The sequence below is a fragment of the Microtus ochrogaster genome, chromosome 22 (genome assembly GCF_000317375.1).
Source record: "Microtus ochrogaster isolate Prairie Vole_2 chromosome 22, MicOch1.0, whole genome shotgun sequence".
NCBI lineage: Eukaryota > Metazoa > Chordata > Mammalia > Rodentia > Cricetidae > Microtus > Microtus ochrogaster.
In genome coordinates this window covers 15,503,753-15,528,105 of record NC_022023.1, presented here as the reverse complement: position 1 = coordinate 15,528,105, position 24,353 = coordinate 15,503,753, and the positions used below count along the sequence as shown (strand labels likewise).

At 51.0% G+C, this 24,353-nt stretch overlaps 2 protein-coding genes across 2 annotated transcripts in view; one reads left to right on the top strand and one right to left on the bottom strand.

The window, feature by feature from the left end:
* The window catches only part of Acan (aggrecan), a 59,240-nt gene extending 42,935 nt beyond the window's left edge, over positions 1-16,305 (top strand). Inside the window, exons 13-19 of the mRNA XM_026784404.1 lie at positions 1-2,628; positions 9,093-9,206; positions 12,003-12,161; positions 12,706-12,788; positions 13,827-13,971; positions 14,822-15,004; positions 15,436-16,305. Of these exons, the coding sequence (XP_026640205.1) occupies positions 1-2,628; positions 9,093-9,206; positions 12,003-12,161; positions 12,706-12,788; positions 13,827-13,971; positions 14,822-15,004; positions 15,436-15,512 (3,389 nt within the window). The 3' untranslated portion in view covers positions 15,513-16,305. The remainder of the gene's footprint in view (positions 2,629-9,092; positions 9,207-12,002; positions 12,162-12,705; positions 12,789-13,826; positions 13,972-14,821; positions 15,005-15,435) is intronic.
* Positions 16,306-17,571: 1,266 nt separating this feature from the next.
* On the bottom strand, positions 17,572-22,990 carry Hapln3 (hyaluronan and proteoglycan link protein 3). Its single transcript, XM_026784375.1, has 4 exons — positions 22,815-22,990; positions 20,231-20,599; positions 18,998-19,300; positions 17,572-18,280 (listed from the first exon to the last, which is right to left on the bottom strand). Exons 1-4 carry the CDS (start codon positions 22,936-22,938, stop codon positions 17,997-17,999), a joined length of 1,080 nt encoding a protein of 359 aa, XP_026640176.1. The 5' UTR covers positions 22,939-22,990; the 3' UTR covers positions 17,572-17,996.
* Positions 22,991-24,353: the final 1,363 nt, after the last annotated feature.

Sequence of the window (24,353 nt, the reverse complement as noted above, 5' to 3'; positions counted from 1 at the left end):
CTGCCTCTGGAGTAGAGGATGTTAGTGGACTTCCTTCTGGAACAGGAGGTCTAGAAACTTCTGCCTCTGGAGTAGAGGACATCAGTGTGCTTCCTACTGAAGCAGAAGATCTAGAAACTTCCATCTCTGGAGGCTATATCAGTGGGATTCCTTCTGGTGGAGATTCTATAGAAACTTCTGCTTCTGGAGCAGAAGGTGTGAGTGGCCTCCCTTCTGGAGGAGATGGTCTAGAAACTTCTGCATCTGGAGTGGAGGATCTTGATCTTTCTACCAGGGAAGGCCTGGAGACTTCTGCCTCAGGACTAGGTGTTACTGAGCCTCCTTCTGGAAGAGAGAATCTAGAGACCTCTGCTTCTGGGGTAGGTGAGGACCTTAGTGGGCTTCCTTCTGGAAAAGAAAGCCTAGAGACCTCAGCGTCTGGAATTGAGGACCTTGGTGGGTTGCCTTCTGAAAAAGATTTGGTAGGTTCTGCTTCTGGAGCCCTGGATCTTGACAAGCTACCTTCCGGAACTCTAGGAAGTGGCCAAACTCCAGAAGCAAGTGGCCTTCCCTCTGGATTTAGTGGTGAATATTCTGGAGTGGACATTGGAAGTGGCCCATCCTCTGGCCTGCCTGACTTCAGTGGACTTCCATCCGGATTCCCAACTGTCTCCCTAGTGGACAGTACCTTAGTGGAAGTGGTCACAGCCACCACCGCCAGTGAACTGGAAGGAAGGGGAACCATTGGCATCAGTGGTGCAGGAGAAATATCAGGGCTGCCCTTCGGTGAGGTGGACAGTAGTGGGGACATTAGTGGTCTCCCTTCAGGAACTGAACTCAGTGGCCAAGTATCCGGGTCTCCTGATGTCAGTGGAGAAACATCTGGATTTTTTGATGCTAGTGGAGAGCCGTTTGGGTCTCATGGCGTCAGTGAGGGAACATTTGGGATTCTTGAAGTCAGTGGGCAGCCGTCAGGGATCCCTGACACCAGTGGGCAGACGTCAGGGATCCCTGACACCAGTGGAATGTCTGTAGTGACTGAGCTTAGCGGACTGTCCTCTGGACAACCAGATGTCAGTGGAGAAGGGTCTGAAGTGCTCTTTGGCAGTGGCCAGCCCTCTGGCATACCTTTTGTGAGTGGAGAAACCTCTGGGCTTCCAGATCTCAGTGGGCAGCCCTCAGGGTCTCCAGTGTTCAGCGGAACAACACCCAGTACCTCCGACCTGGTTTCTGGCACCATGAGTGGCAGTGGGGACTCTTCTGGCATTACATTTGTGGATGCCAGTCTTGTTGAAGTGACGACCCCTACTACGCTTAAAGAAGAAGAGGGCTTAGGATCTGTGGAACTCAGCGGCCTCCCTTCAGGGGAGACGGATCTGTCTGGCACATCTGAGACAGTGGATGTCAGTGGACAATCTTCTGGAGCAATCGATTCCAGTGGACTCCCATCCTCAGCTCCAGAATTCAGTGGCCTCCCGAGTGGAGTAGCTGAGGTCAGTGGAGAATTCTCTGGAGTTGAGACTGGGAGCAGCTTGCCCTCGGGAGCATATGAGGGCAGTGGACTTGCTTCAGGTTTCCCCACTGTGTCTCTTGTAGACAGAACTTTGGTGGAATCTATAACCCAGGCTCCAACTGCTCAAGAAGCTGGAGAAGGGCCTTCAGGCGTTTTGGAACTCAGTGGTACCCATTCTGGAACACCAGACATGTCAGGGGACCTTTCTGGGTCTTTGGACCTAAGCACACTGCAGTCTGGGCTGGAACCCAGCATGGAGCCCCCAAGCTCTCCATATTTTAGTGGGGACTTTTCTGGCAGCACTGACGTAAGTGGAGAATCCATAGCTAGCACAACTGGCAGTGGGGAAACCTCAGGACTTCCGGAAGTCACTCTAATTATGTCAGAGTTAGTGGAGGGTGTGACGGAACCAACCGTTCCCCAGGAACTTGGCCAGGGGCCTTCTGTGACACATACTCCCGGGCTCTTTGAGGCCAGTGGGGAAGCCTCAGCATCTGAGGACCTTGACGGAGCTGTGACAGACTCCCCTGGGTCTGGGATAGAAGCATCTGTCCCAGAAGCAAGCGGTGAGTCATCAGCTTACCCTGAGGCTGGAGCAGGAGTATCCGCTGCCCCTGAGGCTGGAGCAGGAGTATCCGCTGCCCCTGAGGCCAGCAGTGAACTGTCTGGGTTCCCAGATCCACACGAAATCACCTCTGCCTTCCCTGCAGCAGATCTGGAGGCCACAACCTCAGGTGCGGAGGTGAGCAGCACCTCGTGGACCTTTCAGGAAGGCACCAGGGAGGGGTCTGCTGCTCCGGAAGTGAGTGGAGAATCTCCCACTACCTCCAGTGTAGACACAGACACTTCAGGCATGCCTTCTGCCACTCCCGTGTCTTCGGGAGACAGGACTGAAGTCAGTGGAGAATGGTCTGGTCACACCTCAGAGCTGAATGCCATCATCAGCACCACCCTCCCAGAGTCTGAGGGGGCCCAGCCTACCCAGAGCCCTGCAGAGAGGCATCAAGAAATCGAATCCCCGATCCCCTCATACTCAGGAGAGGAGACCCAAGCAGCAGAAACAAGCATCTCCCTGACAGATGCCCCCACCCCCTCTTCTCCAGAAGGGTCAGGGGAAACAGAGGCAGCTGCTGCAGGTATGGTTGTGGTTGCTTTCCCTTTTACTGTGTTTGGGGTGTGAGCAAGTTTAATCCGGAAGGAGGGGTAGTACCTGTAAAGCTCAAAGGTCAGCTGGGCAGTGCCAGAGAATACTCTGCACCCCTCTGAGCCTTATCCATGAAGCAAGAACAGTGCCAGAGAGGACACAGATGTAAGACAAGGATACAAGACAGGGATTCCTGCCACGCTCAAAGCAAGAATTTGTGGAGAAGAGCGGACTTATTTCCGTTGGGGTTAGCTGGCATTCCTGGGCGGTGGGCTCCACCGTCTGTGCTCTGCACAGGGAGAGCGTACCTACTTAGGCAGTGATAGAAATCATCATACCTGTCCCCACGTGAGCATGAGATGACAGAGTAGATCTGCTGGTGGCATTTATGTCCGAATATGTGTTTTAAATAGGGGTAAAGCTGTCACAGTCTAAGGGACTGGGAAGTCTCACTTTGGCTCTGTCCTGACTTTAGACTGTGGTCCTGTCCCACCCCAGACCCCCAGGACTCCCTGTGCTGTCACCGTACTTCACCTCCTCCCCCTCCCAAGCTCCAAGCTCCAGGAACCCTAGCCTTGGGGACACCTTGTTCCTCCCACCGTTGGAACAGTTTTCACCGTCAGATAAAAAGCACCCCACACGTTAGGGCCTGAATGTACAGGAAGGCAGAGTAGCCAGGAGTAAGCTGACTCAAAGCCCTCCTCAAGGACTTGGAGGACCACATTCCCCAGCTGTGAGGGCTCAGAGGCTGTTCTGGTCTCCAGGCAACTGGGTTCTGGATATTCACTCATCCTCTAGGTTCTGTATAGAGGAGCCCTATGGCCCAGGGACTGGAGACATGCGCGCGAACCACTGGCCACACTGGCACACATAGGGAAGCTCTCATTGGCTGTGAGGGTGCAGACAGGTACTAGACAGACTGACTCCTGCAGTCTCCAGAAGGGGACTCGTGCAGAAGCTGCCCAAGGTCAGCTGGGAAGAAGAGGTAGTCAGAGACAGGAATAGAAGGCATATGTTAGGACTGGAGAGACGGCTCGGTGGTCAAGAGCACTGGCTACTCTTCCAGAGGACCCGAGTTCAATTCCCAGTACCCACATGGCAGCTCACAACTGTCTGTAACCCCAGTTTCAGGGAATCTGACACCTTTACACATAAAATAAAGTTAAATATTAAAAAAGAAGAAGGAGGCATATATTAAACACAACTCATCTTTCTGGAGCATCTAACTGAGAGATTAAGAGAAAATGTCAAGTTCAGCAATACCCTTGGTGAGTAGTCTTCCATGAAACCATCAGTTGTCTTGTGAGTAGAACCCAAAAGTATTCTAAAGGTAAAATTAGATTTCTAGGACCGAGGAAATGGTTCCGTCAGTGAAGAACTTGCCATACAATCATGAGGACTTGAGTTTAGATCCCTAGCACCCATGTAAAAACCTGGGTACAGTGGTACCCATCTTACCTCCAGCCCTGGCCAAGGGGGATATCACAAGAGAGTCCTTAGATCTCACTAGCCAGCAAGCCAGCTAGTCTAGCCAAATCGGTAAGTTCCAGGGTCAATGAGAGACCCTTGTCTTAAAAAGTAATTTGATGAGCCATAGAAGAAGGACACCATCAGCCTCTGGCTTCTACCACTCAAGTTCACGCATGCATGCACATGTATGCACATACCCACATGAACACATACATACAGCACATACACACATATCAAACAAATTAGCAAACAGACTTCAAAGAAATGTGGAACTTGGAGCAAGTATCAGTTGAGCAGACACTCCTCTGCCTTGGTGTAGCATTCCTGATGGGAGCTGTCTCTCATCATAAGAGCAAACCCCACCAGAAGAACTCCTGTAGCTCTCTGGGTTTGGGTGGGATCTAGGTCCTCTTCATGCCCATCAACTTAGAAATTTGCAGCTGTGACCAGTGGCATATTTCCCATGGCCTCCCATCACCTTAGAGCTGTGGTTCTCACCCTTCCTAATGCTGCGACCCTTTAATAGTGTCTCATGTTGGCGACCCCCCCCACCATAAACTTATTTCATTGCTACTTCATAACTGTAATTTTGCTACTGTTAGGAATTGTAAATCCTTGGGTGACCCCTGTGAAGAATTGTTCGACCCCCCCACACACAAGGGGTCACAACCCACAGGTTGAGAACCACTGTCCTAGCTGCTCTACCTACCTTTTGCCATGGGCCAAGAGTTGGTGAGTGGGCGAGGAAAGTAAGTGGGGATCACCTGATTGGAGGTAGCTCCCCAAAATGAGATTCTCAGATTCCACCTGCCATCGTATCCACCTGCTTCTCATATGGATGCTTCTCATCTTATCTCTTCAACAGCAAGTTCTTCAAACCCACACTCTTGGCTTAAGTCTCTTCCCCAGTGTCCTTGTCCCTGGCCTCTCCCTACTAAGGCGGGGGCTCTCATAAAGGGGCTTTATTCCTGAGACACACTCAAAATGGAGAAATGAATCCTAGGGCAACCTAACTACCTAGATTTACCTGACGGCCAGGACTCAAGCCTCAGCAGCCTTTACATCAAACACAAAAGATTCTGTATGCTCGACCCCTCGCTGTTTAGTATACCTTCACATATAGTGAACATGCTTCATACTTGGCACATACAAGCTAAATAAATATGTGTATAAACAGTAGACAGCTGTCTACCCACTCTTCCTCTCACAGAACAGAGAGTGTAGGCTTTTCTTACTGTCCAGGGGACAATATTTCCTTAAGGCCCTAATGACTATGTGGCCAAACCCCTCTATACCTGGTCACCCCATTCTCAGCAACTCCTTCCAACCTGCAAGTCACAAGCAAGACTTGTGACCTCAGCTGGGCATAGTGGTGTACAGTTCTAACAGAAAACATTCTGTAATGACTGTCACCTTGCTTAGTCAGTATTCTGTCTATAAACAAGTTCATATAATAATTTATTTATTTTTATTTTATGTTCGTGTTTTGTCTGCATGTACATCTGTGTAAAGATGATGGATCCCCTGGCATTGGAGTTACAGACAGATGTGAGCTGTCCTGTAGGTGCTGGGAATTGAACCCTGGTCCTCTAGGAGAGCAGTCAGTGCTGTAATGAGATCTAACATCCTCTTCTGGCCTGCAGGCATATATGCAGGCAGAGCACTATACACATAAGAAATTAAAAAAAAAACTTTTAAAAAATCAACTTTTAAACTATAGAAGACTTGAAATGTACAAATACTAATAGCCTACTTTTAAATGTAAAGCCCATTCTTCTATAGTGCAAATGGAGACTGATAGATAGACTTCTATCATCCTTCTCTCTTCTGTGTGAGATGCCCAACCAGAAAATCAAAGTCTAAAAGTATTTATTACGGTCAGAATTCTTTTTTGTCTGTACTTGAGAAATCTCCTACCTTGTCTCCGAAAAGCTATGTCCAGGGCCATCCACTGCGACTATACAGGCTATGCACTGAGTATCTTAAAGAGTGCCATGGGTATCACTGGGGTTTTGTTTGTTGAGTGATAAATCATTCAGTTATCACTTGAGGAAAACCACCTGCTATCACTCTCCCTTCAGCATTTTCCATTATATATATAATCTTGTTCATTTGGATCATGAACTCTGATTTAGGCCAAACCTAGATGAGACCAACTCAAAGCAGCAGAAGCCTGGCATGTCTGAGTTAGACACGAAAGGATTTGCAAGCCTGCCTCCTTCAGATGTTACTAGGAGTTGTTGCCTTTCCCAAGTTAGAGACATTGCTTGGAGGCCTTGCTCAAGAAGCACACAGTGCCCCGCCCCCACCCTGTGGCCACATACAAGTTCCTGGGAAAGGAAGCCTTACTGGTAACAAGATGGTGACAGTCTAGGAGCCAGGGTTCCCTTCACTTGGGGTAGAGACTCAGCTTCCTGTTTTATTTCCTGCCTCTCCTCCATCTCTCTCAATTCGTCTCTTAGCCTTTCCAATGTGGGCAACCCATTTCACTTGTCTCCCTGCCACCAGAGGCCAAATAGTGTCCACACCACCACACTTTGGGAACCCTGTGGAAAAGGGGGATCCACAACATCCAGTCTTACCGGACGTTGGTCCCCTCACTTCCTCTTTTCTTCCATTAAGGCTGCCATCACCCAGGGCCATCCCTCCCAACACCTGCTACTACCTTGTCCAGAAACCCCTAGAAGGTCTCAACTACTTCTGTTAGTCCCAATAACCAGTAGATGTCCAAATACTTGGCACAGAAAGAGTTGTGCAGCCAGGTCCAGAATGGCTCTTGCAAGAAGAGGAAGAGGAAGTAAGGTGTTCACCTCTCCTATTGCTGCAGAGGCTCATTGGCCTCTCTGAAGTACCAGGCACAATACAGTTCTCAGGACTGTGGCTCTTCTTCATCTTGGTGTCCAGGTCCCTGAAACAGCTCTCTAGCTTCCTACCCTGACCAAACACAGAAGGAAAACAACACAACTTCCTGTATCCTGGGCCAGATGAGAGCCGTCTCTAAGCTTCTGAGACAGCTGGAAGCTACCTGGCCTGGCCTCCACCAGGCCGTTCCTGCCGTTTATCTCATGGTCCAGCCAAGGACCCAAGAGTTGATGTCTGGCTCTTTTACCCTGAGGCCACCCGATCCCCGCTCTGTACAACTGCTTTAGCGCCTCCGTTTGCTTAACCCCCCTCGCCCTAGTGCTTCTCATCTCCCATAACGAAGCCAATGGACAAAAGAGAACACCAGCTTCCACTATGCCCACTGACCTGACCTATTGCTGCTACTGCTGCTGCTGGGAATCCTGGTGCATGCCGGGAAACCAAGTGCATGCCGGGATTTCAGTCAGTTCCTCCATGCATTTTGGGGTTGCTGGGAACTGTGACTTTTCTAATCCATGGCGTGTGCTTCTTGAAACAAAACTAAGAACTTTGTACAAAGAGAAGAGATGCCAAAGATGTGGAGAAGAGGAGCAACATGGGTTGAGCAAGGTACCTGAGAACCATGGATTCTTGGGCCACAGATGGCATAGACTTAGCCAAGACAATTCAGAGCCTGAAGATCCAGAGGCAGGTGCATTGATCATCCTAGCACAGGATTAACATAAAGGTCTAGATTGCTATTATAGGCAGCAAGACTTAAGTTCTGGGATGAGTTAATGCTCTGCTCTGAAGTCAAAGATCTGCTAATCCCAAGGAGACCATCCATCAGCAGCCTGTTGAATCCTGGATCTCAAGTAAACATAATTGCATGTACCAAGAATTAGCCTCTTCCAGGTTGGAGATGTAGTCCAGCTGACAGAGTGCATGCCTGGAAAATGTTCAAAGCCCTGGGTTGGATCACCAGCATCACATAAACCTGACACGATGATGCTCCTACAATTTCAGAACTCAGGAAGTGGAGACTGGAGATTCAGAAGTTCAAGGTCACCCTTCGGAACACATGTTCAAGGCCAGCTCCAAAGTTACCTTATGAAAACAACAATCCGGAGAATTTCAGTTCTCACTTTGTCTAACTGTTGATAAGTTGAGGCAAAGGTCAAGGATTTACAAATTTGAATCTTGCAAAGAATGCTTTGGAGCCGAAAGAGCAGAAGGGAAGAAGAGCAGCTGAGACAGAGGGGTCTGGGCACCTGACTAAGGTTCGGGCTGGTGATGGATCTGCATTGGGCCTCTAACTGAGCATCTAGCCAGCCACTCGCTGAGCCAGCTTCCCTTGCTAGCCAGATGGGTGCCCATCTAGAACTTACGGCTCACTAAAAAGAGGCCCACCTTTGGAGGCTTTGAGCTGGAAGGAGGTCGCAGGGGAAATGTTAGGTGGGGTTTATTCTCTAGCCCACAAGAAGGACTCTGGTTTCATTTTCATAAATACCCTTGAATCTTACTTACTGAAAACAAAGACACTATCTACAACCCTGGAAATCTAATGAGTCTCCTGCAAAAGTCCCATATGGCCATTTCCTTAGGGCTGTATACCCTTCAGACCACTTCTAGATGACTCTTTCTAGAACACGGGTTTGCTCTCCTTTCTTTATCTCACAACTATAGAGGAAGAAGCCAGGAGAAGCAAGACTTCTCACCAAGCTTTAAGAACATCACTTCCAATTTCTTTGCCTACCACTGTGTCCACAGCCAGTTCTGGCCTCCAACTCCTCAAAATATTCATGGGAGAAGGTATCATGGAGGAGCTCCATTCTCGGCCTTAAAAAAGGCATTTGGCCACAGAAGTACCAGGTCTCTCCAACCTGAAAAACTAGTTCCAAGGCTCCAAGTTTGCCCATCAAGAATCCCAAACATCCAAAGAAAACTGTCAGGATCATTGGTTCAGCAGTCCAAGATGGCGGCCACAGCAGCAGCAGAGGCAGCAGCAGCAGCAACAGTTCTCAGGAAATCCAGCCAGGCCCCTCCCAGCCTCTGGAGAGCTGCAGGGCTGGCCACTCATACTAAAGCCTTGGTGCTTGTGAATTGCCAGCAGAGGTCCTAATGGTGGCCCTTGGTTTCTTGCAGACATTGATGAGTGCCTCTCAAGCCCTTGTCTGAATGGAGCCACCTGCGTGGATGCCATCGACAATTTCACATGCTTATGCCTTCCCAGCTACGGAGGGGACCTGTGTGAGATCGGTAGGGCCTTCTCGGCTTCAGCTAACGTTACTAACAGCTGCACTCACTCTTCCTCCCTCACCCTCCTCTCTAACCACAGGTTCTGCCCGGAGTGCCATTCTGGGGGACACAGCTGAGAAGTCTGTCCCCCAATTTTCATCGCTTGTTCTTGCTCTTTCCCCTTTGGGAACCCGCCTCTGAAATGTTGGCTGATCTGACCGCAGGAGAGATGTACACTTTGGAAACCGGGGCTCAGGGAGCCGGGCACACACTAACCTTTTCCAGGGCTCGCGGTCTTGCTGATGTGACCACAGAGCTCAGTGCATGGGTCCCCACTAGGACAACACAGCTGATTCTGTGCATCGGTTGAAGAAAAGGATGAGTAGGAGCAGTGGGTTCTCGCTCTACTGGTGGCCATGGATCTTCTCAGCACGTTCGTGGGCACTGTCTACCTTGCTGTGTTCTCTGTGGGACTTTCATGTCCTTCCGTGTCCCTGGGGAACCACAACGCTGTGCTAACCGAGCTGTCTTCCTCCTCTTCTCTTGGCATGGGTGGTCTACCTGAGAGGACCATGTCGCCAGTATGCTCCAATCATGCATGAACAGGGACCGCGCATGCCATCCTCTCTCTGTCACACCGTGGCAGCTGCCCTCTGAATGCTACCCTGGCCCATACTCCCTTTCTTGCTCTCCCTTGTACACAGCAGGCTAGTCCACAGAGCAGTCTCGTTGCAAGGCACAGGAGCTGAGTTTCCTCGCATGGGTCTTGCCAACACCTCTGCTCTGCACCAATGGGCCAGGGGTTCGAGGCAGAACCCGGCTGACCCCCAGCATCCTCACTGATGGTGCATATGGGCTCCTGCCAGCCCCTCGGGTTTCAAGCCTTCCCAACTCAGAAAAAGAGGTTTGAGGCTTCAGGATGCTGGTAGCAATGTGCAGGACTGGAAGTGTACACGGGCTCAGAACCCTTTTCAGTGAACTCTTGTTAGAGAAACTTCCAGAAAGTAGCAGACACTCCTGGGAAATCTCCCCTTGAGTCTGAACAGTGTGGGGAGGTAACGGGAATTGTTCATTCCTTGGCAGCATAGACCAGGGTACATGCTGATGAAGGCACTGAAGGTTTCTGTAGTAAGAGGCTGGGACCTGGGACATTCATCTTCCCTGTGGCCTCCTGCCTTCCCTCATACACCCCCAAGAAGTCAGCCGCATGGGTCTCAGCTAGGCAGGAATAGAAAGCACAAGGATTTTCCCTCCAGGATGCCACAGAGGAGGAAGGTCTGGAACATCCACACACAACAGCTCGGGAACTCCTCTTGGAAAGGGAGACTGTTGTGACATCATGATAGACCAGGAAAGTGGTCCCAGAGCCACCCAACTGGGCCTCAGGCCCAAGTGCCCAGCAAGGCAAGGCTCGGTTGCAGCCTGGAATGCAATGTCCCGTGGGATCTTATGCCTTGTCTCTGATGTCATCACTTTGTCCCGCCTCTTTAGAAGTCTGTCTTATCCTCACTGCCTCCACCGGCATGATCCTCCCCAGCCAGGCCCAGCTCCCACCTTCTCTGAGCCTACCTGCCCAGTTTAGTCCTCAGGTTCTGAAGTACACAGGCCCAGGGATGGTGCCTTTGTCTCAGTACCAAGCATCCTGAGGCTTCCTTGACCTCTTTCCAGACCTTTATCTCCTCTCTTGTGGAGGGCACCGGTAGCCAGAGGGCCCTCTCCCTCCTGGCTTCTACTCCACTTCTTTCTTCTCTTGGCCTTTCATTCCCCTTCTCTTTACTTCTGAGCCTTGCCAAGCACCCCTTAGCCCAAGGAAGACTCCGTCCCCTCAGGGAAATTCCCTGCCCTTCCTAGACCAGCCAAACCATTGAAGCCACCTGGTTGGGAAGCCACCACACATCCTGAGATATCTGTGGCAACTCCCTGGACCCCAGGGTCCTCCCGTCCACACAGAGGCTCTAGGCAGAGAAATGCAAAAGGAAAAATGTAAGCTTCCCTCTGTCCAGAGCTCCATTGACTGTTGTTTAGTTACTGGCTCTCACAGAGGAGAGGGAGTCCTGGCTGGAGGCTTCTTTCCAGCCCTGAGATACAAACCCTTCCACCCCCAGGACCAAGCTACCCTCATCCCCATGCTGCCACCAAAGGCAGTTAGCTCACAATCCCTTCTCCCAGGCTTGATGAGCTGGTTCCAACATGTCTGTGCCCCCCTCCCCAGTCCCTGAAGACTATTCCAAAACTTCAAACTAGGGCCCCCTCCAGCACACAGCACCTGCTTCTCCTTTCTTGGCTGTCACTAAAATGTGAGACAAAAATATAAGACAGGGCCCCTGGGTCACAGAACAACCTCTAGTTGGCATGTAGCTCTTTAAGAGGAAGACATGGTGTGTTCTGCTAGAGCCAGCTCAGGGACCTGGGGCAGAAACACTTGTCTAGCATGCAGAAGGCCCTGGCTTCATTCCAGCAATGCATACGATAATTAGAATTAAAGTAATAATAATAACAATGGTAGCCAGCTCAGACCCAAAGGTTAGGGCCCAAAGCTCACTCTTCTTTGGACTCCCAAGAGACTTATTCCTGGGGTCAGGGTGCTACATCAGGGAAAGAAAAGATCTCTTTCCAGGTGACATGACTGTGGAGGCTTCCAAGAGTCAGATGTTACTGGCGTCCTACCCGAGCCTCTGTCTCGCTGGGCCTGTTGCCCCCCTCCAGGGCACAGCCTTTCAGCTGGACTGAACACAGAAGTCCCTGCCACAAAGACCGGCAGTGAGCACATACCCCTCTGGCCTTGCCGCCTCTTCATGTCCCTGACCTGTGTTACAGACCAGGAACAATGCGAGGAGGGATGGACCAAGTTCCAGGGCCACTGTTACCGCCACTTCCCTGACCGTGAGACCTGGGTGGATGCCGAGAGACGGTGTCGAGAGCAGCAGTCACATCTGAGCAGCATCGTCACGCCGGAGGAACAGGAGTTTGTCAACAGTGAGTGTGGCAGGGGCTAAGGAAAGCAGCAGCAAGAGCAGAGGGCCTTCTGGGTCAGAAATGAGCAGACTGGGGATTGAGGTCGTAGTTCGGTGGACAGCGCTTACCTTGCATGTACAAGGTCCAGCGCTGCAGGAAAGGAGGGGGAGAAGGGAGGGAGGGACATAGGAAAGGGGGTGCAGATTGGATGCATTGCAGGGCAGAGAGCTGAAAGAAGAGGGTCAAATGTTCCCACAGTTCCCTCGGAGAAGGTACAGATCACTGGAAACAGCAGCCCCAGCTGACCCAGGACAGATCCTGCCAGACAAAGATAGCCCAGGCTAACCCTGTAGCTATCACCTGCCCTTGCCAGCCTGAGGAGGTGTCCAAACGTATACCACAAACAGGCATGTCCTGAGACCCTGGCAAGGTCCTCAGAAGCCAGTGGTAGGCGCCTAGGAGCTGCTTGCTTCCTTCTGCCACACTCTTTCCTTTCTGTGAGTTCCAGTCCCCAGACCTCCCAGGGCATCCAACATCAGGTGCGAACCTATCTTCCCTTTTCCAGAAAATGCTCAAGACTACCAGTGGATAGGTCTGAATGACAGGACCATCGAAGGGGACTTCCGCTGGTCTGATGGACACTCCCTGGTGAGTTGCCAGAGAATATGAAGTGGGATAAAGACCCCCCCCCCAGGAGCCGGGCGGTGGTGGCGCACGCCTTTAATCCCAGCACTTGGGAGGCAGAGGCAGGCGGATCTCTGTGAGTTCGAGACCAGCCTGGTCTACAGGAGTTATTTCCAGGACAGGCTCCAAAACCACAGAGAAACCCTGTCTCGAAAAACCAAAAAAAAAAAAAAAAAAGACCCCCCCCCCCCAGAACAGCCTGCATTCAAGTCTCCTGCAAACTCACTGAGTATGGGCCTGGCAGTCGGGAACTCTGTAGGAAGGGGTTGTATCTCTTTTCTCTCTGCCTCTGGAGAGCAGCCTGGGGCTGGGTGGACTTGGTGAGGGAAGTCATGCATGTGAGAAGGAGCCATAAGGAAATGAAAAAAAAAAAATCAGCAGCAAGCCACCATGAAGGGTAGGTGACATTTAAGAGAGTTTCCTCCTAGAAAAAAGACAAGATCTCCTGGGTATATTGGCAGCATTGGGGACCTTGAGAGAGGGTTGAAGGGGATGGGAGAGGCAGGGAGAGGAGCAGAGAAAAATGTAGATCTCAATTTTTAAAAAATCAATAAAAGAATAAATAAAAAAAGAAAAACAGAGAGTTTCCTTATGTGCAAAGGTCTAGTGTCTACTCAAGGCATAAAATACAGAGATCAAATGGACAGAATGGGCAGTCAGCTACAGGTCAGTGAAGAGGGTCTTGAAAAGGGTCTTACAGGTCAGAAATGAACAGACTGAGGATTGCCCACCAGGGAAGCCTGGATCCTTGGGGGTTATGAGCTCCTAGAAGGATCAGAGTCAAGCAATGTAACCAGTTCCCTAACCTGGGACCCATAGCATCTAGGATGATCCTGATCAGATAGATTCCCAGCACCCTTTGCTGCTGCCTTACAACCAAGATGTTGGGTGAAAGAAAAAGAGGAGTAGGGGAGGGACCTGATCGGGAAGGAAGTGGGGGTCAAGCTGAGCCACACTGCTTCTGTCTGCCCCTTACCGTTTTTTTGCCTCTCCCGCCCACAGCAATTTGAGAAGTGGCGTCCCAACCAGCCTGACAACTTCTTTGCCACTGGAGAGGACTGTGTGGTGATGATCTGGCATGAGAAGGGCGAATGGAACGATGTCCCCTGCAATTACCAGCTGCCCTTCACATGTAAAAAGGGCACCGGTAAGAAGGGATTGGGAGGTCTCCAGAAGGCAATAAGCCCTTCAGCTGCAAGGGAGCCCCTTGCCTTGTGACCTTGGGGGCAGTTCTCTTGTCTCCTGACTACCGGAGGCTAACAGAGCATCCTCAAGAAGCTTGTGGGTGCTGATGCGAGGGGCCTCTCTCGGCACCGGCATCACGGAGCCAATGGCAAGAACAGGCTGACTCCTGGAAACCTTTCACAGAGACAAAGAGAGGGTGGCAGCCAGGGGCTAGAGGATAGGATCCTCAAATCCATGCATACCACAGTCCCTCCGATGTCAGCGACAGAAAGTCATCCATAACCGCCCCTGGGTGGACTACCCTTTCTTTGGGGCTCCAAAATATGCTGGTCACAGAATCAGAGTTGCTAGGCCTGGAGTCTTCAACTTTAAGGCGCGTGGGTATCACAATGCTTAAAGGGGCCCAGCTTCCTGCTCCTACCCATGGCCTGTGTCCCCAGAACTCCTTTGGGCCCCACTTTCCGGCTTTGTACATTTTCATAAAGAAGCGAGAGACGTCTCACCTGAAGGTCTCTTTCCCCACCTTAATCCCTCCTTTTTATCCTCCCATCATTGTTCAAAGCAACCTTTCTATTCCCTTTCTGCCTCCCAGTGCCACACAGGAATGTTAGAACTGAATGCCTGCATCTCCCCGCCCCACCCCCACCCCCTGCCCCACCACACCCAGTAGTCCATGCTCAGCACTAGGAAGAACAGTCTGATCCCTTCCTCATCACGCCTTGGGCTCTGGGCTAACCTTGTCTCTGCCTACACGGGCCGGCCGTCACAGACGACCTCATGAGACCCCTTCCTAAAAGGCATTTGTCCCTCAGTGGCCTGTGGAGACCCCCCCGTGGTGGAGAACGCCAGGACCCTCGGGCAGAAGAAGGATCGGTATGAGATCAGCTCGCTGGTACGGTACCAGTGTACGGAGGGCTTTGTCCAGCGTCATGTGCCCACCATCCGGTGCCAGCCCAGTGGGCACTGGGAAGAACCTCGAATCACCTGCACAGACCGTGAGCATTGTCCCCCTCGTCCCTCACCTGGCCCAGAGTCAGACTCCACCAACAGGGCCTTCTCCCTTTCCCCAGAGCATAGTGGTAGCTGGTACTCTCCTGGAGACTCTGTGCCATGCTAGGTAGGGTTAAGCCAGGCAGAGAAGGTATTGGGGGTCTACTCCATTAAAAAAAAAAAATCAGTCCCTCCCACAGGGAAGGTCCTTGTTCCCTGGAAGGAGATAAGAAACCTGTGGTCGTTTCCTGAGCCTAAGGAAGGTGGATAAAAAAAATCCAATCCAGGGGAACAGGATGGGGCAGCTTTGGGGTACATTTCTAAGCTCACCATTCACAGGGCAGGCACCTGCAGACAGGGAGAGACTAGGAGAGTCTGAGCTCAGCCCAGCTTCTTCCCCGCTCACTGTTAATTCTCTGCCTCCCCTTGACTGCAGCCACCACCTACAAGCGCAGGCTACAGAAGCGGAGCTTGAGACCCACACAGAGGAGCCGCCCCAGCAGGGCCCACTGAGAAGAGCTTCCAGGATGTGTCCCCAGGATGCTGAGCCCAGCGGCCATCCAGGCTGACCATGCATCCCAGCCAGATGGTGTCTTCTTCTTGTCGCTTTTTGTCATTAAAGAAGGAAAAATAAAAATACCCCACATTGTGTGTGCCCCGACTCCCCACATCACCCAAGCTACATCTAATTTGTTCCCTCCTCGCACCCCCCCCCCAAAAATGCCAAAGCAAATTTTCTGTAATCCATGGACTGAGTTTAGAGACATTTCTTTGATCTCCCACCGTGCCTTTCCAGGGACCAGTGCAGGGACAGGGTGAGAAGGGATGGGGTTAAATTAAATAAAGAAGATTATTTTTTTTGTTTCCTGACTTTACCCAAGAGAAGTGCAATGGTTGGTTATTTCACCTCCAGGAGAAGCTAGGGAGGCAGGAGGAGAAGCTGGAAGGAGACAGGGCAGGGGCAGGGGGAGTATGGTGGCCTCAGAGTATAAAGGACTCGCAAGAGACAGACTACAGCTTAACGCGTTGGACAAAAGGAACCGAGGTCTGTGCCATCGATGAGGAAAGGAGCCTAGGCAGGGGACAGGCTGGCCAAGGGGAAATGAGGTGGCCTTCCCTCTAGAGTCCCTCTTCTACTGACCACCCTAGCAGGTGTCATTCCTCGGCTGGACTAGGTAGGGGCACTTCCTTCCCAGGGGTGCTCTACCGTCCCCTTCCCTCTCCCTACCCCGGGACGGTGCAGGCACCAGTGTTCCGTGCACCTATTTATATTTTTTGAAAACTAAAGATTATGATAATTATAATAATAAAGACATTGGAAGAGATCTATTTCCTTTCTTTCCCGTTTTTAAGAGTTCATTTTATTTCGTAGTTAAGCAGAAGGTGACCGGGATCTGGAACCTCCACGGGGTCCATGCTCTGATCCCAAATGGCCCCACCGTGGCATGAGTCCTGGGTGTTCAGTCACTTCTGCTCACCTCATTCTGACCGGAGTGACACTATGTTTGATGGGCCCTCTACGTGCGTGCGTGCGTGCGTGCGTGCGTGCGTGTGTGTGTGTGTGTGTGTGTGTGAATACAGCGTGCCTGTGTGAACACATGTGACCTGTTTGTGTATGGATGCCTGAGTGTACCTGCCCACCTGTGCCATACAGTGGTTTGGAGGGCAGGTTTGCAAGGGAGCACACTGGGAACATAAGAGATGATATGCTGGAACACTCGGGGCTGAGACAGGAGTACTGGAAGTTCAAGGCCAGCCTGGGATCCTGTCCCCAGACAACACAAAAGAATGATTCGAGACACTTGGTGGGGTGGCATAGCCTGTAATCGCAGCTACTTGAGGGGCAGAGACAGCCTGAGTAAGTTGGTGAGACCCTGACTCACAGTAAAGGGTCAAAGAGGGCTGGGGATGTAGCTCAGTGGGAGAGCGCTTGACTAGCAGAAGCAAGGCCCTGGGTTCAACCTTCATTACCAAAATGGGATGATATATCCCCTGAAGGGCTGTGTTAACACACCCTGAGTTTCTGACCCACTTGCTGGAGTGAGACTGAGGAACCTGGATTTCTAACAAATTCCCAGACTGCTCGTCTGGTGTGAGGGTGCACATCTGTGACCCCAGCACCAGGAAGGCCATTCTCAACTATACAGAGAGATCAAAACCAAACCAGCACACAGGAGCAGCCCAGGGGAAGACAGAGGACAGAAGTGGAACACACACACACACACACACACACACACACACACACACACACCCTAGGCTGGGATCTAGCCCCCGAGACTGAAGGAAACAAAGGGTCAGACATGGAGGTCGGCTGGAAGGAGGAAATGAATCATAGCACCATTTATTAGCCAAAAAAGGTACACACACCCAGAGAGTCACACCCAATGGGGACATGGAAAGGGTACTCTGACTCTGGAACCAGGAGAAGAGGGAAGTTGTCCCTTCCCTAAGCCCTCACCCACAAGTCTAAGGAGCCTGCGCAGAAATTAAAAGAATCAACACTTAGCTTCTTCCTTCTCTAAGCCAAGGAAAGGGGGCTAGCTGCAGCCACTGCTCATTCTGGGCACCAGTTTCCTTGGGTTAGGGATGCCAGCTGTACCAGAATGTGGCAGAGCCTTTTAAAGGTCAGTGGACCTCAAATGTCCCAGAAAGGGATGCCAAGAAAATTGAGAGTTAGATCTGAAAAAAAAAAAATCTTTAAAAAAAAAACTGTTTAAATTGCCAAGTGGTGGTGGCACACACCTTTAATCCAAGCACTTGGGAGGCAGAGACAGGCAGATCTCAGTGAGTTTGAGGCCAGCCTGGCCTACAAAGTGAGTTCCAGGACAGCTAGGACTGTTACACAGAGAAACCCTGTCTCGAGAAGCAAAACAAAACAATATGTTTAAGTTGGAAAATATAAAAATAATACAAGCAATGCCCCAACTCCCAAAAGGCAAGGTGGACCCTTGTGTCAGGAAGTCGGGGGGCGGGACGAACGCACAGCTGGCCACTCTGCTAATGCTGGCGGTAACAGTAGACACCATAGCGGGCATGTGGATCTGGGAAGCCAAATGTCCGTACTCCTGGCTCGGGGGGCCCACAGTTGGGGCGTGGGTGAACTATGGGGTAGCGGGCACTTCCATCCGCCAGCCAGCCAGCATCACAGCGATCCAGGCCACGGAACTTCCAAGCAGCAAAGAGCTGGCCCACCGTAGCGATCTGTGTGCCGTCTTCCAGGCAGGCCTCCCTGGCCTCCTGCAGTGTTAACTTCTCAGGGTGCTCCAGGTAGTACACCCACCCTGTGGGAAAGCGAGGCACTTGAGTGCTATTCAGCAGAGGAGGCGGCAGTGCCTGCCACAGGCAGGGAGGAATTGCTCTGGGGGTCTCACTGGACACTTTGGGGAGGGGCATCTTTCTGGTCCTCATCCCGTCATTTCTGTACTCCCCGGCTGCATTCTGAGTGGGCACCTACCTAGACTGGACTAGCCGCTTACCCTATGAGCATCTATACCTGCCAGTAGACACTTTTAAGTAGCTGAGGATGACCTTCAATTTAAACTTCTGATCCTCCTGCCTCCCCCTCCCAAGTGCTGAGATTACACTACAATGCCCAGCTCAAGAGGTGCTGGGGATGGAAGCCATGCCTTGTCCACTAGGCAAGAACTCTACCAACCGAGCTGCATCCCAGCCCTGCTGGACACGTCTAAGTATTTCTAATATGGTAACACATTTCTGTTTTCATTTATCTATCAATGAATCATAAGCCTGGTGTTTAGGGAAAGACCTGGTTTGTCTGTGCTGATCTGAGGCGCAGTACATGATAGACACTCAGAAGATGTCTGATAAATGAATAACCAGAGGCAGCCACGAAGCAAGAGCAAAGTGATAAGAACTGGTAAGGACATTGCCTCCGGAACTGCCAATGTTTCAGACCTAGGGCCAAGAGGCAGGCAGAGAAGGGCAGAGGGTTCTGGAAGCATCAAATGGGCAGGTCTGTGCCGGGCCATCCCACTTACCCTTGAGGGCAGCAGCGAAGCAGAACACATCATAGCGGTGCAGGCGGCGGTGGCGCTGGCCATAGCTGCGAACACCCGGCGCCAAGCCGAGGCCTCCACAAGGCTGCCGGGGCAGCGCTATAGGGTACTGGACAGAGGCGTCCTGCAGCCAGCCGGCGTTGCACCAATCCAGGCCCTCCTCCCAGGCACGGAAGAGCTGCTCAAAGGAAGCCACCACAGCATCCTGCTCCCGGCAGGCCTGTTGGGCCTCGTGGAAGTTGAGCTGGTAGCGCCCTTTGGAGGACTGGTAGGGAAAAACCACGCCTAGAAAGGAAGGAAGGGCTCACAGGGGTCAGAAGAAGGAGGCCCGAGCTCCCCACTCCAGTAATGAACAGTGCTGTGGAAGTGTCAGCTGAATAAACAAACCCTTTCCTCCCCAACTCATTTTTTGGTCAAGGTGCTTCATTGCAGCAATAGAAACCCCCAAGATAAGGACAGAGTGTTGTTGTGTAACCCAGGCTGGCCACAAACTTGCAATCCTCCTGCTTCAACCTGAAGCACTGAGATCCAAAACACACGGACGCAGCTGCACACGTCCTCAGATAGCTCAGCAAACCTCCCACCTTCTGTCCATGTACTAAGTACCAAGCCAGACTTCTTAATGCAGAAATTTCTTATCCCCTGGGTTCTTATCCCCAACACGCACACACACACACAGAGAGAGAGAGAGAGACAGACACACACACACAATTTCATACTTAAATATAAAAACCTAACAGCAATAAGCCTGCATTCTGAATTGGCATCCTAACTAGTCTGAATTAAATGGCTCCTTTACAAAGGATGAGGTTCAGCAGTGTGCCCCAGGCTCTACCAGTCCCTACTGTCATCCACTGGCCCTGCTTTATTCCTCTGTCTTGCTGACTAACCCTGTAAGAACCTCAGTTCTGGCTCCCATTTCCCTCTTTCTGAACAGGGCTGAATGGGAAGGAACAGGTGTCAGTGGCTTCTGCAAGTTGCTCCCTGGGTTCGAACACCGTGTCTGCACCTATCAGCTATAGATCTAACCTTACATAAGTTACTTGATCTCCCTTAGTTCCCTCATCTGGAAAACAAGAGCCATGATACTATCATTTCCTTTTAGGGTTGTTTTGAGACTTAGACGTGCTTACCTGTGAAGAGTATAAAGGTCTATGCCTTCTCTGGGTCCTCTCCCCCTCCCTCGGGTCCCAGTGGCATCTGTCAGGGCCTCACCCCGAAGCTCCAGCTCTACCAGGCCACTCTGGTCCTCCAGCCCATCAGTGACCTCGCAGCGGTAGCGCCCAGAGTCCTCCAACCGCAGGTCCCTGAGCTCCAGCGAGACTTCCTGCTGTGTGTCCTGCCTCAGTTGTACTCGCCCTTGGTAGTCCCCGAAGGAGCGGTGCCTCGGCCCGATGGCCACGAGCACATCCTGCTCCGGGGACCCGTTCTCTGATGACCTCCACCACTTCACACGCACATGTCTCGGGGACGCCAGGGCCGGCTCATAGTGGTAGTGGCAGGGCAGTGTCACAGTGGCTCCCCGGTGACTGAACAGGGACTCCTCGGTTGTCTCCACCACCAGCTTTACTCCACTGAAAAGGCCTGGGGGAAGGTGGGTCACAGATGCGACAATGGTCTCGCAAGGACCACCTATTCCCTCATCCCAAGACCCTCCAGACTTGCCTGTTGCAAAAAAAGCCACTCTGCTCCACCCCTCCAAGTACCTGCTGCTCTTCTATTCCACATACCCACTAAACAGACCTTGTACCTACTTCCACTGAGTTGTGTGTGACCTGAGACCAGCATGGGCTACATGTGGTGAAATTCTGTCTCAAAAAAAGAAGAGAGGTACACCCTCAGTTCCTTGAATTTGTGCTGGCCTTGCCATCTGTGTGCTGCTTGGTGAGACGTGGAAATGATTTCTCACTATGTGTCACTATATGGCCCGTTCTAAGGCTCACACAAAAGTGACGAGCCACAGGGCTCAATTAATGGGTGTACCGTTAAGCAGCCATGTTAGGGGCAGTTTTTTTCTCCACCAAAAGCAAATTGACGAGTGTTGGGACCATTTGGAGTCCTGGCCTCCAGCTGCTCTTCCTCGCTAGAGATCTTTACTTTCCTTCTGATTTGAGTTACTGAAAGCTGTGTCAAAGTTGTTTACCAGCTCTGCTTCACGAGCATGTGTTGCCTTGCCTTGAGGATCAGAGGATGAGGTTTTCACCTGTTGGCCCACCTGACTGTTGGGTGCATAAGCCTCTGTGGTGTTATTGAATATAGGGCTTCTTACCAGTGACTAGAGGTCCATGTTCTTGTCTCTCTGTCTCTGTCTGTGTGTGTCTTTGTATGTTTCAACCTCCAGCCCCTCGCTCAAAGCTCGCAAACTGTATGGTAGTGCACAGAGCGCAGACAGGCGGTATGTGCTGGCTGCAACAAGCTAAGCATGGTGGCTCCTGCCTGTGATCATAGCTCTTGGGAGGTGGAGGCAGGAGAGTCAAGACCTCAAGGCTTTCTTCAGCTACACAGAAACTTGGAGACCAGCATAGGATGCTTGGGGTATGGCTCAGTTAGAAGAGTGTTTGTTTAACACGCACAAGCCCTGGGTTTAGTCCCCAACTGTGCATCAAAACAGTTGTAAAAGTGCTCCTGTAATCCTAGCACTCCAGGAACAGGGTCAGTTGGATCAAAAGTTCATGGCCATCCCTAGCTATATATCAAGTTTGATGGCAGCAAAGGCTGCTTGAAGCCACCTCAAAAAAAGAAAGAAAAGGAAGGAAGAAAAAAAGAAAAAGGAAGCAAACAACCCTAAAGAAATTGATTTTGGCCAGGTTGTGGTGGCACAGACCTTTAATCCTAGCACTCAGGCGGCAGAGGCAGGCAGATCTCTGTGAGTTCAAGGCCAGCCTGGTCTACAAGAACTAGTTCCAAGATAGGTTCCAAAGCTACAGAGAAACCCTGTCTCGAAACACCAAAAAAAAAAAAAAAAAGAAGAAAGAAAAATTGATTATTGATTTTGAACGCTAGCTGCTATGATAGCCAACAAGAAGTTTGCCTCAAGTGTTCCTATGTCCCCTTCATTCCACTGTGGCTTCCAAAGAGCACAGCACACCCTCTTTTTCACAGTCTGGGCTAACTGTCGACTAGGGCTCCTCCAAAAGACCCAGCTATCCCAACCAAGGCAGGGAGAAGGTCAGAGCTCAGGGTTCAAACAGCAGAACTCCCTAATCAACAGAACTAGGCTGACAAGATGGAGCTCACTGCAGGGAACCAGTGACTGCAATCTCAAAGTCCCCTGCCTGAGGTCACCCAGCACAAAAGAGGTACAACTGATATTCAGGCTCACATCTCTGGGATTCCAAAGTCTCTTCTGCAGGGATCCCAGGGGTAGTGGCACTTGGGCTGGATCTTAAAGACCTAGCTCTATTTCTAGGAATGAGGGCCAGCCCAAGAGAACTTGGTCCCATGTCTATGGTATCAGCAAACTCAGGGTGTTTATTTTTTTTTTTTATTTTTTTATTTTTTTTGGTTTTTCGAGACAGGGTTTCTCTGTGGTTTTGGAGCCTGTCCTGGAACTAGCTCTTGTAGACCAGGCTGGTCTCGAACTCCAGAGATCCGCCTGCCTCTGCCTCCCGAGTGCTGGGATTAAAGGCGTGCGCCACCACCGCCCAGCATCAGGGTGTTTAAACCACGTCCTCTCATCTTAGAAGCAAGGCCAATCTACCCTTGGAGGCCCTGACTGGGAAGATCCTCCTGTCTGTATCCCAGCCTGAAACCTGTATATGACAGCAGGAGCCAGGAGACAGGCCTAAGTGCCACCGACCTTCCCCGTAGCCATCGCTCAGGGTCCTGCCATGCGGGCCATGGGAATAGTAGAAGCCATTGTAGAATGGCAGTCCCAAGACGCAGGAAAGTGACAGCAGCAAGACAAGGAACAGCAAGCCCATCTTGGCCAGGATGGTGGCAGTGCCTAGGTGTCTTGGACGAGGTTTAGCCCACGGGCAACTGCAGAGAGAAAGAAAACAAGCCAATTACAGAAGCCCACAACAGGGGTCTGGAGCTCCTCCATTGGCACCCTCTAACACACTCGCTCAACAGCGTGTTTCAGAACAGCTCCGTGGGCCAGGGGCTGTCCTCAGAGCACAGCAGGCAGCAAGAACAAGCTAGAGGAGGTGTCCCCTCCGTAGGGGAGAAATGCATCCACGGGCAACAGGCACTGAGAACTCCCAAGCAGTTTGAGTTTCAAAGGCCGTAAACAGAGGAGGCTAGAATAGAACATCCCAGGGTGGGTTTCGTAATTAGTAAGTCTGGACCACCATGGAACTTGTTTCAACACACAAGTGTCTGTGTGTGGGGAGGACAGTGACCATGTGGCGTTTATTTTTAAGATGAAAGCAAGGGCAAAAAACATTTGAGGAGTAAGATGGCTCAGTGGTAAAGATGCTGCCTGCACAACTTGAGTTCAACCACTGGAAAAGAACCAACTCCATAATGTTGTCTAGCCTTAATGTGTGCACTGTGGTGTGTGTATGTACACACACACATTTATAAATATCCTTTTACGAAGTGAGTTTTGCCGGACGGTGGTGGTGCACGCCTTTAATCCTAGCACTCGGGAGGCAGAGGCAGGTGGATCTCTGTGAGTTCGAGGCCAGCCTGGTCTACAGAGCTAGTTCCAGGACAGACACCAAAGCTACAGAGAAAAAGACAAAAAATAAACTAAAAGTGATTTTTTTGGGGTGGGGTGGTTAAAGAGCGTTTCATGTAGTGAGCTTGCCACAGAGAATGGTCTTGAACTCTTGATCTAACTGCCTCTACCTCAAAAACTCTCAGCAGTCAAAGTATGATATTTTAATATATTTTAAAAAACAAAATGAACAAACTATATCTGACAGGCCAGCTGCCTCCTGAGTGCGTACTGTTGGGGAATATTATTTTCAGGTGTGTTACTTCTGTTTATGTTGCATTTGTTTAACTCTGTGAAGCTGTGATTCTTTGCCTGTCTAAAACACGTGATGATCTAATAAAGCTCTGAATGGCCAATAGCGAGGCAGGAGCCAGGAGAGGCGGGGCTGGCAGGCAGGCAGAGAGAATAAATAGCAGGAGAACCGAGAGAAAGAGCAGCAGCAAGAGAAGGAGGAGCAACAAGAGAGCCGGGGAAGAGGGCATCAGGGATCAGGGATCAGGGATCAGGGATCAGGGATCAGTCATCAGTCATCTAGCCACCCAGCCAGTCACAGGGAAAGAAGTAAAGAAAAATACAGAGAAATAAGGAAGATAAAAGCCCAGAGGGAAAAGCAGTCAGGATAATATAAGTTAAGAAAAGCTAACAAGAAACAGCCCAAGCTAAGGTCAGGCATTT